This window comes from Quercus lobata, chromosome 3 (genome assembly GCF_001633185.2).
Source record: "Quercus lobata isolate SW786 chromosome 3, ValleyOak3.0 Primary Assembly, whole genome shotgun sequence".
NCBI lineage: Eukaryota > Viridiplantae > Streptophyta > Magnoliopsida > Fagales > Fagaceae > Quercus > Quercus lobata.
In genome coordinates, this window is record NC_044906.1 from 48600400 (window position 1) to 48620315 (window position 19916).

General features: G+C 35.1%; 1 protein-coding gene across 1 annotated transcript; it reads right to left on the reverse strand.

Moving 5' to 3' along the window:
* Positions 1 to 6800: 6800 nt before the first annotated feature.
* Positions 6801 to 7780, reverse strand: LOC115978903 (40S ribosomal protein S27-2). Its single transcript, XM_031100797.1, has 4 exons — positions 7672 to 7780; positions 7470 to 7571; positions 7344 to 7372; positions 6801 to 7168 (listed from the first exon to the last, which is right to left on the reverse strand). The coding sequence occupies exons 1-4, from the start codon at positions 7672 to 7674 to the stop codon at positions 7042 to 7044; spliced, it is 261 nt and encodes an 86-aa protein (XP_030956657.1). The 5' UTR covers positions 7675 to 7780; the 3' UTR covers positions 6801 to 7041.
* Between the last annotated feature and the right edge of the window lie 12136 nt (positions 7781 to 19916).

Genomic DNA, 19916 nt, shown 5'->3' on the forward strand with positions numbered 1-19916 from the left:
CCACATATTTTTCCAAACACGTGAAATTCGCTTGGGACTTCACTCATCGTTGATAAATTTATTAGGGTAAAAATAGTAAATTACACTCTTATATTTTAGAAGTGTTAAATTTTACACCTTAAAGTTAATTTAGAATTTACCTTTTGAAGTTTGAATGTATTTAGATTTTACATTTTGACGTTTCAAAATTTGAATTTTATCTCCTAAAGTTTAAGGTTGTTTGGATTTTACACTCTCAAATCCTGAATAAGATGTAAAATCTAAACACCCACAAACTTAGAAAGTAAAAACTAAATACCCTTAAAATTTTGGAGGCAAAATCTAAATTCTGAAACGTTAAGGTGTAAAATCCAAATATCTCCAAACTTCAAGAGTAAAATCCAAATACTAAAACTTTAGAGTATAAAATCCAAACACCCCAAATTTTAGGAGTATAATTTGCAATTTAACTAATTTATTACTATAAACATACTACTGTAATTGAAAGTTCAACGCTCAAGAATTCATGTGAGATCCACGGTTAATACTACAATAAAGAATGGTAGCTATACAATATATAGGCTTAGCCAAACCAGGCATTCTAAGTCTTTCCCCTTAATACAAAGGAAACCCCATTGCCAAACTTAGAAGCAATGGTAAAACTTAAGACACCATAAAATGAGTACTCTAAATTGGTATCACTTTCGTTTCAACAATGGACCTGAAACCAAGTGTCTAAAAATGTATACCCCAAGTTTTTGTATTGGCTCCAATAACATTGTTTCAAAAGAATCCTACTGATACCACTGCACACTCTTGACATGATAATCGCTTGATAAGGGCTGAGGTTCAAGCTTCTAAGAGGAAATTTCACACAAATACACTTAAATTAGGCTATAGTAGAATCTTACTAATGGCTAATTTGGAAGAATTGCATAAGAAATTTTAATTGATTTTGCCAAGAAATCTTTGAGCTATCTCAGAGAGCAATTCTTGGTGTTATTTTGAGAAGCAAGACATTACTTTTCTAATGAATGCAATCTTTTAAATTACTTCTAAAAATTATCTAAAAAAGTAAAAGGGTAAAATATCATTTTCGTCCCAAAACTATTACAAAAATTCGTTTTTTATGCCTACACTTTCAGAAGTTTGTTTTTCATCTCTAAACTTTACAAAATATTTTGATTTTTTTCCTTTTATCTATGTTTGTTAGTTTGTGTCCTACATGGCATAACGGAGTGATGACATGGCATCTAACTTGGACTAATTTTATTTAAAAAAATATGAACATGTGGCCAATAATTATTGGCACATGTGGAAAACCATTTTTTAAAGGCAAAAAATACCTCACACTCCCTTATTGACCCTCACTCCCTCGTGCACTGTTAGTTAGAAAATCCTAATAGCTTGTTTGGATGGAGGGAGAGTAGAGTAGAGGGAGGGAGAGTAAGTTAAATTACCTTATTTGGATGTTTTTTAAGAGAGGAGAGGGAGTGATTTGGAGGGGTTCTAACTACTTCTAACCCTTCATTTTTTATTCCCCCAAATTAGAGAGATTTGGAGGAAAAGTAGAGTATAGAAATGCTTGACCAAATAAATTACCAAATTTACCCTTACCATATTAACAAAATTACAAATCATGAAAAGGCTAATTATTTTCCTCCCCCTTACTTAATTTTGAAAACATCCAAACAAAGTGGAGAATAACCATTCCCCTTTACTCCTCTCTCCATTACTCTCCTCCCCTCTACTCTCCTCTTGCCTAGATGCATAAAGATTTCAACAAGAGTATGGAGAAGTTTACCTCTCACTGTTTGAATGATGCATTAAGAACCATATATCACTAAAGCCTTGAACTCATTAAGGTCATAAGGCTAAAAAATGCTGATAAGAGCTAAGAAATTAATGAAAGCATGAGGAGGACTCTAACAATATCGATAAGCGCAAACATATGATTCCCACCCTTTCCCTTCCTCAAAACTAATACTCCCACAAGAAATCAGAAGAAACTTACATAGGAAATGAAATGATTGAAAACGGTAACAGAAAATAGAGATAATACTTTGAAAAACAATCTCAAAAGTAATTTGAGTTTGGGGATTATGGGTCTTTTGCACTAACCCCAACCGATTGGGGATTTTGAGGTTCTAAGTCTTATTTCATCTCCTTGACCCAGGCAGAGAGAGGCTGACGCTGAATGGTTGAGGATGCTATTACATTTGAGATTGCTGGTAATGGTTGGGGTTGCCGGTGGGTATTTCATGGTTGGGCAGGTTTGGAGATTTTGGAGATTAACGCACGAGTACCGGGTTTCAATTGGGTCGTGTCAATTGAGGGGGTAAGGGGTATTTTTGGGCTTTTCAAAAATGGTCTTGATGTGTGCCAATAATTATTTGCCATGTGTTCATATTTTTTTAAAATAAAATTATTTAATCTAAGTCAAATATCCGTCATCACTCTGTCATATAGGACACAAACTTAACAGATATAAACGGAAAAATGAATTTTAGAATGTTTTATAAAGTGTAGGGACCAAAAACATACTGAAAAACGGACCCATGTAATAATTTAGAAACACAAATGATATTTTACTCAAGTAAAAAAATACAAAAACCGAAACACCTTTTTCACCGATATACAAAATGCTTCTAGACTATTAGCAGAAAAGGCATTAAAAGTTAAAAACCACTGAATCGCACTAGGGGCTAGGGCCTAGGGCCCATAAGTCTTCTGGTTAATAAAAACAAAACGCATGTTGACAAATTTGTTCGAGTTTGGATTCCACTAAAAAATGAAAAGTGTCTGCATTTGGTGTTTTTCTATAGATTCTATATACTGTTTACAAAATCTGTAAGTAAAAAATACAATTATTAAGTTAAAACTGGATCCCACATTTAAAAATTACAATATTTTTAATTTCAATTTTCGGTAATAAACGATAACCAAACTTCCGAGTCAATCGAAAATTTGGGCATCTCTCAAGCTCTCAGCCACAAACACCATTACCGTACCAAAAGATGCAAACCGAAACCCACGTTAACGAAAACAAAAAGGACAGCCACGGTGACAGTGTAGACCAAATTTAACCGAAAAAAGCAAACCGAAACACACGTTTTAAAACATTCAAAAACAAAGAAGAGCTCAGCAACAGTGGCCCAGATTTGAATTTCCCCACCCAGTTCACACTATAGTGGCGTGATACAGCCTGCACTACATGCCTTTTTAAGAAACAAAAAAAATTCCGCCAACCCAATAAGGCAGTGTCAACTACTGCAAAGCATTTCTTATTACCTTAATCCAATTCTTTGCTTAAGATTTTTTTAAAAAGGAAAAGGTAATGCAATATATTAAAATGAATCTTGAACATCACCAGACAATACAGTCAAAATGAAGTCTAGACCACAAACACAAGTCTTCAAATGAATCCAATTATTTCATCCATCACACTTGAGTACCAAACACGTCAACCGCACTCCTAGATGATCAGGCCGGGACAGCTCTGATCAGATTAAGAGAAGCAAAAATCCCAGCAAACAAGTAATAGACATGAGAACAAAATTTTTAGCAAAAGAAAAATCTTCCACCTGTAAACATCAAACACTTGTATGTTCTTATCACACAAGTACCTTCAAAACAATGATCCCTATTGTCACACACTCCACTTATGAGACAATCCCATACAACTCATCCACATGAGAGTTCCTTTAAATTGTTAATCTACAAAAAGAGATCCTCAGCCCATAAGTTCTCTTACAAGTTTTAATTATCCTATGCTTAGTTATAACAACCATAGAGCCCATCATCTTGCACTAACATCTCACACAAATATGAGCAATTTTTAAATCCGTTTTAAGTGACACAAACTCTAAAAAGTCTCACTGCAAACAAGCCTTGAAGGAGAAGCATAGCAACCAGGAACCAAAGAAGCTAAGAAAGCATCCAACTCAACTACAGTAAAGAAACTTCATAACCATTTGAAAAGAACCATTTAACATTGAGATGCAGACTTGATCCAGGCCAGAAGAGCAAGGTCTTTGGATTCTGTGAAAAGGACTTTTAAAACCCTAACAATTTGCAAACATACATACTGGATTATGCCTCACTAGGTTTAAGCCAAAGAAAATTAACCCTACATATATTTTGAAAATCAGTGCACAATGAGAAATGCAGGCTTCAACATCAATAAGTTGAAACGAGAAAACAATATCAAGCAACAAATAGTACTATGGATGTAACTTATTTTTGTTGAAACTGGAAACTGAAAACTGAAAACACTGTAGCAAAATTATTTTTAAATGTACAAATAGTACCGTGAGACCCATTTTTAATATTTTTTTTTAATCTATGAACATTGCTAAACAGTATATAAACAGTACTCAACAGTGCTCTTGTCCCCTAAAGTAGTAATGCCTGTAAAAAAAAAAAAAAAAAAAAAAAAAAAAGAAAAGATTAAAACGCAAAACGTGGCTTTCAACCGAATCCAAACCCACGCAAAACGCTCAACAGACAACAGTGCTCTTTTCCCTCATACTTGAGTTTTGTTCTTCGTAGATCCTACAACTCCTTACAGTAGCCTAGTCATCAATAAACAATAATATGAATAGGAAATGAAGTTTACAGTTAATAAAGCTGCTGCTGATTTGCCTTCAATCCAATTAATAAAAGAAGCCCTTGATGAATTTAAGGAAACATCAGGACCAGCCATAAATCCCATCAAAGAGTCAAGTTTATTGTGCTGCTGTGTCCTTCAAGTTTGAGAGTCAGATTTTGGCCTCCAATTCAAGGAATGTTAATCTTCCTTTGAAAGATCTTGGCATGCCTCCCATTCCAGATAAGCTTAATTTAAAGGACTGTCAGCCTCTCATTGATAAAATGGTGGCAAAGATCAGTTCCTGGACTTTTAGGAAGTTGTCTTTCCCTAGCTGACTACTCCAAAGTCCAAACTATCTTGTATGTTCCAAAATTTTGGGTCCAATATTTTTATTTTCTCTAAGACACTGATTAAAACCATTGAATAATGTTTTAATCATTTTTCCTGAATGGGTCTAGGAAACGAGAGTCACGTGGGAGAAGGCATGCTTGCCAAAAATAGAAAGTGGGCTTGGTCTCAAGAGGGTATCCGACTGGGGTGGGGCTGCAGTTTTAAAGCACATCTGGAATCTCTTCACACGGTCAACTTCATTGTGGGTAGTCAGGGTGAAGCAGTAGTTTAACATTCCAGAGCTTCTGGTTTAACCTGCACAAGGCAGGCTTTTATTGGGAGGATGGCTATGAAAAATAAGCTGTCCACAAGAGAAGGGATAATGAAATGAGGTTCTAGAGGAAAGCATTCATGTGTGTTTTGCAGAAATTGTATTAAAACAATTAGGCTTTGCCTAATATCAAATCCTTATGCTAAGTGGGATGATCTCCTGGATTGGCGATCTTCTCACTTAAATGGGAAAGCATTGACAGCAACCATCATCAAACTAGTTTGGTGGGCAACCGTGTACCATCTTTGTCTGAAGAGGAATGCAATCATTCATGCTGACAAGATTAGAGAGCAGATAGTCAAATCTTTTAAGAAGGATATTAAACCTAGAGTTGAAGGTAAAGGTTCCTACTCATTCAATCTTTAATCTTCTTATTATGCTGTAATTGGGGCACATACATGTCTGCTATGCACATGAATGTCCAAAGATGGTTGAAAGTTTTGGTAGCCTAACATTTAGTCCCAGGTTGTAAGAAATGCAAACTGAAGTAGCATTGTTCATGTGCTGCTTCCATGACAGATAGCAAATGGACTTAAATGATACCCATAAGGTGTTGTTAATCTGGAGGAGTTGACGTTGGCAGATCCTGCAGTCTATGCTAATCCTTGTCTTTGCTCTAGCTTGACCATATATGCCTTGGTATTGTATTGGTAGTCTAATAGTCTTGTTATGTAAGCTAGAAATCTTTGTTAGAATGTCCTTTGAAGGACTATCAGAATGGCTGTGAGCTTTTGCTGTGTAATGTGTTCATCAATAAAACATTTGAATTACCAAACAAAAAACAATGAATGAAATCATGATCCAAGGAGTTCACATATCTATGACCCTACAAAATTTAAGGTAAGATTCAGGTTCACCACACTAAGATTACCACCTCCTATCTCGTCTTTTTAACAAGTAGACCACTTTCAATACAAAAAGTATTTAGGGAACTAGGGCTCCAACAAATTCCCAGTCTGTTTAGATTAGTAAGTTGTCATAAAAAAATTAGGGAAGAGAGTCTAGACACCAAAGTTGTAATAAATAAATGTACTAATAAATAGATTAGTAATGTTCTAAAACTTTCAAATGGAACAAGCATGTGTACGACTCCAAACAGAATGATCAAACGTAAATTTTCTGATCTAAGTCCTTGAAAAAATGAAAGACAACAGCCAAACATCTTTTGCTAGAATGCTAACCAAAGAAAAAACAAACAAAAATTCATGCCAGTCAAATCCGAAAAAGAATTAATGCTCAGATATCGATCATCCTAAAACCCAGCATTCAAGTGTCAATATCAACTCCTACAAGCAGAATTCATATCCAACCTCATCAACAACTCTACTTAGATGTCAACCGTGTTCTTGTGAAACTTTATTGATACTACAAGATGCATTAAATTGATAAAAGGTCATAGACCATGCTCAGAAGGGCTTCATCTACAAGAAAATATGCTATTAACTAATGACCTAGAGCTATTAAAATTGAGCAGCCAGAAAATTTAAAATTACGCAAAACATTCCTATCTCACAGATTGAGACTGTCAAGAACACATAAGCAACACAATATGAAGACAAACAATAAAGATGACAATAAAGTGAAGATATAATTAAATGTCAAACAGAACCCAAATCAATTTCACCAAACATGATAAGGATAACAACACTAATATAGTAATAGATGTTCAAAACTTCTTTCCTAACAAAATTACATATTCTTAAAGAAAACCCAACACCAAATCAAAAACCGGGCATGCCCCATTTCCTCCTCAAACGAACTCTTCTAGCAATTAGCAATAGCAACAAGGAATGACCTTGATCAAGATCAATCAATCCCCCTTCCTTCTGAAAGAGCAACCCTCGGTTAGCCTAGCACGCCCACCAGTCGGCTGGCACAGTACTGTCTGGCAATTCCCACACACCACCACAGTTTGGGAGTGACTGAACACCGTTGTTCTGCGTAAATTTATTCACTTCTCTCAAAACTTAATTCAATACTAACACCCAGTTTTTCATTTTACACAAACATTAAAATTACCATGAATCAACAACACTAATAATATGATTAACCATGTAATCCGATTAATCAAAATAACAAGCACAGTTTCAAGACAAAGAATTAAGAACTTACATGTTAAAGCATCCCTGGCACTTCACATCCTGCACAGATTTAAACCATAATTTAATACAGATCAATTTATTAATATCAGAAAATTAAAATTAAAAAGAAAAGAAAAAAAAAAGATAAGATAATTACCATGAAAAAAGAGTTGGGAGATTGCACAAGACGCTTGAGCTTGTGCTTCCTCTTCTCAAGCTCAGCAGGAGGGTTGAGCAAATCGATGTCGTTTTGAAGAACCTGACCAAACCCAAGTTACAAGGAAAGGAAACCGTTAAAACCTTAAAAACTCCGAAACGAGTCAGATCGGAAAATAGATATTGGGGGCTCTAAGTTTTACCATGTTGAATGGAGAGATGAGAGAAGATGAGGAAGCAAAAACCCTAGAAACCTCTGCGGAGAGCGCGAACGTCAGTAGAACGAATTGAGATTGGTAAATAAGGTTAAGATGATTATAAAGGGTACGCTGAAAGATGTGGACCGTTCGATTGTGATGCAATCAGATCTCAGCCATTCATTTCATCTTTCTCCAAGTGTCTAGGGCAACACTAATTTTAGGGGTATAATCGTCTATTAATAGTATTTCGATTTTTCTTGTTTTGACCCCTTATAAATAGTTATTTCTGAATTTCATCCTACAAGCACTTTGTTTGGCAAAACCAAAGTGGGAGAGAAATAGAAGAGGAAAAAAAAAAAAAGGTAAAATGATAGGAGAGAGGAAAAGAAAGAAAAAAAAGAAAAGAGAGTATTTTATTGTTGTCTGATTAATAGGCATCTTAAGGCATTCGATAATAAAACATTTGATGTAATTTATTGCAATCATAATGTGAGAAATCGTGTCTGGCCCAACCTTTCAAATGGTTTGACATAACTTACACGAATGAGTGGAGTCGTATTGGTGCGCCTATCAAGAATGAAAGTTCTACTAATTTTATCTTTCTTTAAATTAAGGGTTTTACATAGAGTCGTCATTTATTTAGTTGGAAAAATAAGAAAAATTCAAAGTTAAAAGTTAAATCTCTTATTGATGAGTTTAAATTGAAATTATGCATCTTTTGAAAAATAACTAAAAAATTACATTGTTTTGGTCTTAGATACAATTTAATAAAATTACATGGCTTTGATTCCTAGTTATAATCTAGAAATTGAAAATTACAAGAAAAAACATAATCTATTAACCTTTGATCTAAGTTCGAAGGCTAAGTGATAAATGTGAACGTGCTAGGCACCCATCTTGCTTAGTGAAATTGGTTTTCTAGATTTTGATGGCTAATGATCATATCATATCATATCATTCAAACAATTTATATAATCCAATAACATGTTATTATAGATTGAAATATGCAATCAAGAGCGTGGGAAAACTCCTATTCTAGGCATACAAACATGAATTGGAAAAAGAAACAAGGTGAAAAATTAATGGTTGCCCTAAGGGCATTGGTTTAGAAAATATTTTTAAAAACTTTTTAAGGAAAAAGAAAAGAAAAATTGATTTTTTGACAGTTTTTTATATTTTCCATAAAAGTGGTATCAAAACTTTCCTAAAATAGTCATTAACAAATGACTAAAGGGCACTCATTAACCAAACCCATGAATTAAAACCCTAAAACAAGCAAAGACTAAGAACAACCAAGATCTAACATGCTAGCATTCAAGAATGTGTGAAGAATTTGAAATAAAACATGCTTATATCTAAAAGAAACTTTTTACAAAAAAAGAAAAAAAAAAGATTTTTTGACAGCTTTTTATATTTTCCATAAAAACTTGATGGGAACTCAAGTTAAAAGTGTTCGTCCATAGTGGTCGTCCACAAAGAAACCACGTCCATAACCTGATCACATCCAAAAGACCTTAAGAGGAGGAGCCCAACAATGGCATCAAGCATAGGAACAATGCATGTCCCTCTATAATAAGACCATCTAATTCCAGGGAAGTCATCCATAGCACAAAGTTATGGATGACCAAATAACACTAGGTGAATCCTACAAGAACTCCTCATAAATTTCTATATGATCTGACTATGATGTGCTTCTCTTAAAACGTGGAGGGATTTTCCTGTAATCCTCTCCACGTACCCCATTTACCCATTTTCTCTATTAACTACTCACATCACCCATGATGGTGGTGGATCCGTACGAATAGACCCACTTTAAACTCTCTATAAAGGGAGCTAAGTCCCTTTCACTCAAGGTAAGTTCTACCATTCATAATTTCTCATTCTTGTGTTTTAGAGAGAAAACTAACTTAACCGTCAGAGGGTCCTTGGCCAGGTCACACTAATCACCCTTAACAGTTCTTTCTTTCTTTTCAGAACTTATAGCCAATACCATATCCTAAAGCATTCCAGCCTGCTGATTTTCGTGTATCATCAAAATTGGTATCAAAACTTTCTTAAAATGGTCTATTAACAAATGCCCAAAGGGCATCCATTAACCAAACTCTTGAATTAAAACCCTAAAACAAGCAAAGACTACAAACAAACTAGATCTAGCATGCTAGCATTCAAGAACATGTGAAGAACTTGAAATAAAACATGCTTAAATCTAAAAGAAACTAGGGCATAATTGTCGACACCCTATTTTGCAACTCAAACCTCATTTGCATTACTTTGCATATACCTTCTCATGTCTTCAAGGCATGACTGTAATTTTTGCAATTTGATCTCCAACTACTTTTCGTAAAATAAATTTGAAGATATAATGATTAAAATGACAATGCATGAGCATTAATTGGACCATTGGATTAAAAAAATATCAAAGGAATAAGTTTTAAAGGTAAGCTGCATATGCATGAATTAAATCATAATCTCTTAATTTCAATAGTCTTGTAGACTAGTTTAAATTAAATGATGTATCATAATCCTATTTGCTAAGGATAGAGTTTATGGTAAGGTTGCATGCACCCAATTTAATCCAAAGTCAAAGCATTTATTAATTCTCGACAAAATAGGCAAAAATTGATTAATTAGACAAGTAATTAAATAATTAAATTTTTTTGGAATTAATTTGCTGACCTTGAGAACCAGGGAAATCAAAAAAGGAAGTCAAAATTCTGAGGAAATCAAATCACAATTGGAAGGGAAAAGTCAAATACTCACAGAGGTTTGGATAACCTTGTTTATCAAAAATAAATAAAAAATAAATAAAAACTAGAACAGAAGCAATTGAAACTGAAAAGGAAAAGGAAAGGATCCAAAGAGGATCTAGACCAAGTGCCAATCGACACTTGGACTAGAATCCCCAGATCTCCTTTCTTTTTTGCTTTGACTTGCTCCCCACTCAATTTGAATTTGATCCTACATTTTTTTTTCTTTAGAAAACCTAATTTTATTGAGTCCCACATTATTTAGGGACTTATCCCTAGCTCCCCCACACCTAGTATAAATACCCTCATTTACCTACAGTTCAACTCATTCTGAAAATCCTCAAAACTTCCTACTAAACTAAGATCTCTCTCTCTCTCTCTCTCTCTCTCTCTCTCTCTCTCTCTCTCTCTCTCTCTCTCTAAGGTTAGTAGTTGGAAGGTGCATTTAATGTCTTGGACCAAAGGTCTCAATTCAATATAATGAATAGTTTGGACCTCTTGATCTTGGACCAAGTGTTCAAGGAGAGGACTTAGACAAAGCTGCTGAACCCTAGTGAGAATGTGTTTGCCGAAATCATAAGGGAATTCTTCCCAAATGCCCTTGTGGAAGGGGAGCGTATAAAATTGTTGGGTGAGGCATAGAGAATTTTCTGTCATGAGGGAAACTATCCAAGAGGCACTGGAAGTTCATCCACCATCTCAACAAATTTCTATCCAATATGATGACAGATTGGATTCTCTTAAGCCAATTGTGGAACTCCTCGATTGTAATCTCAAAAAGAAGTCGCTGAACATCATTCCTTTCACCCCGAAGATGAGGACATTGGCCTATATAATACTCTTCAACCTCTACCCGGTGACGAACTTGACCACATTTTCCGGTCCAAGAGCTGTTTTTTTGTATGATCTCTTCACACATAAGGAGATTGACATATGCAATCACATCTACTACCCCTTGACCAAATGCGTCACCAATAAGATTTTGAGAACAGTCTTGCCATTCCCAAGTCTCATTATGGCTCTTATAGCAAGAACAAGGTTGAAGTTTTTGAGTGGTCTTAACATGGTACAAAGGGACTATCCAATTGATGCTCAAACAATGACCCAAAGCAAAGCCCATATCACTGGACCAGGAATTTCTCAATTCCCAAGGGACAATGTTAAGGAAGAAGGCGGGGACATGGAGGAAGAAATAGACAAGTTCAAATCAGCCCCAGACGGCTCAACATAACCTTCTTCCCAAGCACAAGCACGAGGACCCAATCGCATTGACCGTCTCATTGCACGGGTTGAGCAGATGTATGGTATGCTATAGTCATATGTGCAACACACCACGGATCTGTTCACCTACATCGAAGGACAAATCACTGCAATCTCATCTCAAATCGATGACATGATGATGGAGCAACAGCGGCAGCAGCAAGATGGCTCCGAATCCGAGTCCGAGCAGTTCTAGCCTCTTTGGCCATTCCAATCAAAAAGGGGGAGAAATTTGAGGGGGGAGCTACATAGTTTGAGGGGGAGCATAGCATTACATTTCATAGATATTGGTTTATTTTGGTGGTGGTTTAGTAGTTTACTTTGGTTTTAGTAGTCTACTTTCTTTTACCTTTATAGTTTTTATAACTCTTGGATATTTTCATTGCTTTCTTTTAAACCTTTAAAGTACTTTAGTTTAAAAACTTCAGTGTATCTTTAGTACTTTGTTTATGTATCCTTGCTTTGTAGCTTTTTAAGTACTTTTAGATTATCTATGCATTATCTTTAGTACTCCACACTTGTGCCTTTATTGGATTTTGTATCCTTGATGCAAATACCTTAGCGTTTTGCATTGATTGTGTGTTGGACATGCAATTGATTTTTTTTTTTTTTTTTTTTTTTTTTTGCGTTGTTCTTAATTGCATTGCACGTTCAGATGATCATTTACTAGCTAAATGTTCATTGTAGTCATTCTTTAATGATTGTTCATGTTTGATCATGTTATGCTTCACTGATTATATCTTGTTTAATACCTTGATCGTATTTTACTTGCTCCTACACGTACCTTGTGTTCAACTTGTCATAAATTTAATGAAAGTTTTGTTTGTGTTTGAGTGTTTCAGGATACAGGTGTATACATGCAAGTGTTTTACAGCTTCTAGATTAGGTCTGAGTGAGTTTTGCCATTGTTCCCAAACTCACGTTTAAGTCTAAAGTCTGTTTTGGGGCTGTATAGCCAAAGGGGGAGATTGTAAAGTTGTTATTTACAACTATTTTGTGTTGGCTTTAATTCCGTGCCAAATTTGATTGTATTTTTGTTTAATCATATGTATCCTGTATTTTATGTGGGATTTTATTGTATGAGTTGTGTGTGAGAGAGAGTGTGAAGACTTAAGTTCTTATTGAAGACCAAGTGAATTTCGCAAGAAGATTTGCAAGAAGCTATCCTGCGAAGTGAGTCACGTGCAGAGCGCATGACTGAAATGCAAAGAGTCATGACAACTAGCTTTTGCAAGTAATTCGCAGGTAAGGCCTTTCCACAAAATACCCACTAAATATTTTGTTTTGCTAATTTGGCATATCTGCTACGCCATGTTTTCACCCACACTATATATACCCACATTACCTGCATATTGTAAGGAGTGCTTTTTAGAGAGAAACCCTAGATATTACCCTTGAGAGTTAGAGATTGCTATACCCACAATCCTTTACACAATCCTTTGTAGTTTTCCTTAACTCCTACCTCTTCATATCCAAATCTTTTGAGAGGTTGATAGCTCAAACACTTACCACACCCATTCTGAGTGTAAAGTGAGGTTCTAGTACTGCTGGGAAGTATTGGAAAAGCCAATCAATTGGCGAATGCAATCAGGCTGAATTGCGTGATCCGGAGAGCTAGAGAAGACAAGACTTCATCAAGTCAGTTGGTAGCAGGAGCTTGGAGGGCTCAAGTACATGGGGTAGACTAGGCTTGGAGGGTCTTTTGTTATTCGTGTACTCCAACTTATTCTTTAGTGGATCGATTTACCACTTGGAAGGTTGTAGAGAGGTTTTTCGCCGAGTTCTTCGATTTTCTATTCGATGACACATCATGGTGTTATCTTGTGTCTACATCCTTCTTCCCTACTCTTTTGGCTTTCATTTCATTGCTGTTATTTGATGAAAATGGCTTAGAGTAGTTTTATTGTTTGTTCGCTCGCATTTACTCTTATTCCGCACTTAGTTAAGTTAGAGTAAAATTAACCGAGCGGTAATTTTTATATTGGGGTCTAAACAAGCTCTTGTATTTTTACACAAATTCAAGCTTTCATGGTCTTATGAACCTTTCAAGTTAAGATATGCCTTTCGATTTAGGAACAAGCCTCTAATATGTGAGAATTTCTTTTTTGTCCCATAACATCTTAAGGTATACCATAACTTTAGGGCCATCCCTTCCATTTTTATACCTTTTATTTGTCCTTTAAAATTAGGTGAACACATGATATATGGTTGAATAAACAAGAGATATATAAAGGATACCCTACATGGTAGGATCACGGATCTCTCTAGTGTGGGTAGGCTCCATAAGGATAAAGGGATAGATAAGTTGGTCACTCACAAGTAGGGGGGCTATGATTCCAACTGAGGGCCTAAATGGACACCATAGTGGATTTGTAGCAAACCTTTAATGTACTCAAGGCCCATTATAGGCAATGGCACCGATTGTGAGTTGGTGAGATGAACTTCAGAAAATTTAGGCCCGAATGGAGCCTTCCATCTTCCCACTCATCACCAACCAATGTTAAGGGAAAAAGGAACCAGTGATGTATGTGCAAAAAAAGTATTGAAAAAGTTTTTATTAAGGTTAAAAAACAAGACACATAGGAATTAAACTCACTATCCCTAGCGGAGTCGCCACAGTGTGTGTAAAGGAAAAGAGTGTCAGAGTTGCCTTCTAATTATATGGTCTAAGAACCATGAATATAGTGTCCTTTCGAGAAAAGACCTTTGGTCTTACTACCAGAGTATGGGTTTGGAGTTTAGGTTTGGGAAGGTGTTAGGCACCCAAGATCGCCCAACCCTAAGGTTGGCCTCCCATCATTGTGTCTTACATCCTAACCTTATTAAAAACATGTTCAACACTTGCATCTATACTCACACACACACTAGCATACATCTAAGCATACAATCATGACATCATTCATCCCAAGACATGTATCCATCCTTAAAGCAATAAAGAGTCAAATACATATGATAAACCTTAGCATGTGAAACCTTATCATACATCTCAAAGCAAGGCAGCAACCCAAACGTGGCAGTAAAGGAAATCACATCATAAATCAAAACAAGGCATCAACTTCATACACATATATCAAGGGAGGATTAAACAATCAACATGCATGTTTATGTGAATGCATGACTTATCTTACTTACCTCGCAGCACCTCTAGCATCATGAATGGGCATGTGGATGCATGTTCATGATATTGAAGTAAGAAACCAGCATAAAACCCTAACATAAACATGTGATAACAAACATGTTAAAAGATGGACAAGCGGTTATGGGGCTTAAAATATATGAAAAAAAGGCTACACAGAACAAACATATGAAAGTAGAAACAAAACAAACAAAAATTAGGGTTTCTAGGTAACGGTATCACGCACACTAGAACAGGTCTACATACGCATGAGTTCAACCTGTGTGTGCAAGCTAGATCATGTGTATGCATATCCTTACCTAGAAAACCTAATTAACACAGAAACATAGTAGAAACCAAACAAAATAGAAAAATGTAAATCGAGCAACCTAACATGCTAAAAAACATAAAGAAAGCCTAAAACTAACCTAAACAAACATATATAAACATAAACTAAACAAAGAAACATATTAAAGAAAAGATTAAAGGCAGAAAAAGGGAAAAGAAAAGTTCAAAAGAATACCTTAAAGTAAAAGCTCCTAGGCTTGATTTTTGACCATTCCCTTTAGTCAAATCTTAAAGCAAAAACTCCTAGGCTTGATTTTTTACCGTTCCCCTCAGTCAAATCTATCACAATTCAATAAAATAGTGATTAGTAATTTTAAATTCAAAGGATTAGGGTAAAAAATGGTACCAAAAAAATAAAAAAGACTTGAGAGTGTTTTGTGAAAAACTCCCTTTTGATTCACTATTTTCTAATGAATCTTAGGTTTTTTCTGTGGGATTTCTGTGTGTTTTGAAAATGTACCATGTAAGGCTTTTAATAGTTGAAAAAATGGGGTTCAGTATGCCTCTCAGACGATGTGGGATTCATTCTAAACCTCGACTATTATTGCAGAAAATTTGTCTTTCATATGCTTCTGAAACCCTAGCTACGTACGCAAGAATGTGCCTACGTACACATGCTTTAGCTCATGTACGCCGGCTGCAACTTATGTATGCAAGCCACCACTCACGTACTTAAGCTGATGGCCACTTTGGTCATTTGATTTTCCAAAAATAGATTTTTGCTCATTTAAAATGTTATATTTTTCATTTTAACACTCCTCTAGTCAATTTAGTATCTAATTAAGCTTTAAACTGGCCTTGGGCCTTAGAGTTCGACCATCATTGGGGAACAGAGGCTTGAGTCATAAGGGGTACAAAAAGTGGTGTCTATACCACTGCCAATTCTGATGTGAACAGTACCAGAGGCTGGGTTGACACCAAAAAGTTGAAATGCAATAAATGCCATTTTTCCTCCCTACGTTTCATTTACCGTTGGAGGAAGTCATGATCAAATCATCCAAACTTCAGCAAACTAGCTTTTGAAGAACTAAAAATGTCTAAAAACTAATTCATGAACCAAGCCCATGAATTCCTAAAGGGGAAATTTAGGGAAATGTGGTTTGGAAGGTATAAAAATCTTTAACGGAGCTCCCTGAAGTAGGCTAAAAGCTTGACACCTGTTTTGGGGTGATACCTCCTACTCTTTGAAACTCAAATCTTAGTTGCAACAACCAAGTTCTAGCCCCATGTTTGTCTTAATCTTATTGGCTGAGATCAATCTCCAAATCCTAGTACTTAATGACATTACCCAAGGAAGATAAAATACCCAAAAGCAAATCACACCATTTTTGGCCAAATCCTAGGTTAGATGCTTTGAATTTCAGCTCCTTCTGACATTACCCAAAGGAGATAAACATTTAAAAAGGAGCTCACACTATTTTTGGCTAAATCTTATGATGGATATTCTGAAAATTCCCTTGCTGATCAGACCCAACGTTTTTGGCTTTTGCTAATTGCTCCCTAAACTTCACTATTAAAGGAAAGCGCCATCTATTCCATTAGAGGGGGGGTGGACGAAATCCTCCAAAAGTCTCCATCAATCTTGTTATTTTCAGCCCCTAATTAAAAAATAAGTTCATTTTTTAGTTCATGAAGGCCCATACCCATCAACTCACAAACATTCCTTCTATTTTCTAACAAAACCCATCACCATAATGGTCTTATGATTAGCTACAATCAATCTCTCTCCACCATGGCAAAAAATAGTTAAGTTCCTTTACCATTTTATTCCCACGTCACCATATATTTGCTCAGCCACTCATATAAGAGTGTTTCCATCATTTACCATACATTCTTCCACATATTCTATCATGGGCATAAGAACCTTGGTTAAATATTTGCTGCACTAAGCTGGGAGTCTTTCTCTCCCTTCATTCCATCCTTGATTTTCCTCTTTTACTTGTAATTATAGCTTTTAATCCTTATTTATTGCTATTATAATGAAGGCCATAATGTCTTGGATACTATGGAAGTTTTCCCTCATGATTGACTTAATAATAATAAGAAAAATATATGATTTTTATCATGTAACACACACATTTATTAACTTATCAAACATTACTGCTAGAGGTCTGTCATATTCATTGTTGGACCATTTTCCTATTGTATACTTATTATAATGAGTCCACTTTTATATTAGTCGACTATAGAGGAAACGCATAATTTTTACTATGCAAATACATTTATTAATTTTTCAGACATGTACAACTGGACGATTCTCTTGTTTACCGTTGGACTATTATTTAAGCACTTATTGTGGTAAGTCATCCTTTGTGCTAACTTATCGTTGCAAGAGGTATTTTTGGGGCCTTATTATAATTTTGTTGGATGCAACCTGGATTTTGAACAAAAATGAGCATTTCACACTTCATTGATAGCCACTAGGCCATATTTCAAGCCCAAAGTTGAGTCTCGGTCTTGGCTTCCCAAATATTATATGGGCAATTTGAAAAACCGCCCCTGACAAATGGTAACATGAATATTTGAACATTATCATGGAATTGAAGACTTCTAGTTGATATGTTGATGAGTTTTAACAGTATAAGACATATTGAACTGGACCGCCATAAGATTAATTATTCTATTAATTACTATCAACTGAATAATAAATCTCACGACTTTCATTTACATAAAATCTTAATCCTGAGAGGATAGTGAACCCAATCATGAAAAGTAAGATGCTTTGATAATCATAAGTGAGATCTAATCTAACAGTTAAAACCTCAATATGTTGAGCAACCACACGTAGTGTTGAAGGAACACATATTCTCAAAATATAATTTATAGTCTCTTTATAGAGATATAAAATATTCACTTAAGTTAAGTTTAATGAGTTTAGTTATTCAAAGTGTTAGGCCTAACCACTTTAGTAAAGAGTCACTAAAGTTTATATTTTATGAAATTTGATTTCATAAATATATGAATAACTTAAAGGATTAAATTGGGAATTCAAGGATTAAGAGATAGTACCTTTCAAAGTGACAATTATATATTATGGACTTTGTATTACTATGAATTTTTTCATGAAGGGTTCAAGTGTTTAGATAATAAAATCTTGGGATATAATTTTATTAATAAAGCCTAGAGTGAAATTATATTTTTATAGTGGTATTATATATCCCTTTGGACAGAAAGTAAAATTCAAATTTGCTTCAAAGTTTGAAATTGATATTGATAATCTGTCTTATAAGAAAGATTCCCCCATGAATGAACTTATTCAAGAACTTGTGATGAGTTCTTACCAATATTTCACTGATGATTTTAAAGGTAATTTTCATAGTACCAAAATGTTAAATACTATCCATTATCCTGACATTATCAATGATTCTTTACAGGAATCGGACAATGATGCGTGGATAAATACCACTAATAAGTGGGATAATAATAATAATATTCATATTTGTACCACTAGTAAGTGGATTATTATAGAAAAGAAAAACAAGGGAAAAACTCCTACACAGGACTATTCTCAAAACAAAAGAGTCCCAGTGGGACCTTTTGCAATGCATGAAGGTGCATCTTCTGGGATAAAACCCAGCGGATCAATATCCCTTCAGGGATATGTCCTAGCTGAAATGACATATTCCAGTGGTGATATGATAATTGCTCTACAGGAAGTCTTATCTAGATCCTTACAATTTCATAATGGAGTCTATAGTGAATTACCAGATTCCATAAAATATATTCTTGATAATCTCTATGCTGCTTTTACCAGAAAGAATAGTTCCCTGTTTGAAACAACCCTCCAAGCTCTCGAAATCCACCTTGTTAATCTTACTGCTTAGAATGAAGCTTATATAAGCTATGCTAACCTTATTTCAGAAAAAATCCTTACTCCGGAAAATGACCTTATTTCAAACCTTGTTCCAGGAAATATTCTTATTTCAGAAAATGAGGCTTTTAGAAGCCATCTTGCTGACCATCCAAATATTCCAATTGATTCTTACATTAGTCAACTCTTTGGCAAAGAGGATATCCATTCAAAGGATAAAATGACTATAATGGGCACTCACTATGCTAGATTGAGTCTTAAGACCCAATCTATGATAAGAAGTGCTTTTGCCAACTTGCCATCAGATATACAATCTCGTATTCTAAGAAGCAAGGCTATGTTTAGGTTTTTCAACCTATGGTTCAAATGTTTTAAGAAACTTGTCACAGCCACTATTCCTGATCTTGACGAATTGGATGAAGGTGATAATGTCTTTATTCAGCTTGATTGGGAAGAACACTTTGGGAGTACTCTCAGAGTATATGAAAAGAAACACCCATTTCCTGGCCTCTTGATAAATTATGATGATGGTGCAATTGTTGCTAATGATTTAGATGATGATGATGATAGGGACCCTAATTGGCTTTCATAAATGTTTGAATATGGCTTTATCAAATCTATAAAATTAACAAGCCATTATCAAGCCAGCCAACTCCCACAAATTATCCAGGATGCTATTAAAGAATTTAACAGTCCTTTTGCTTCCATCAGGTGTTGGAGTACATTGCCAAAATGGGAAAGAGATAACTGGATGAATGTCCAACCTTCAAAGCGTCTCATTCTCATTAATGGTCACACTCACCAAGGACCATGGTTTGAAGGAAATTCTCAATTATCTTTTGATAATCCTTTTGCTCTTGCAGAATGTTGGAGAAATTATTTTAATAACCAGATTATTAATGTTGCTCAGAATTTATGGAAAAATTATCATTTCATGGGAAGCACAGATAGGATTTCTGTCTTTGGT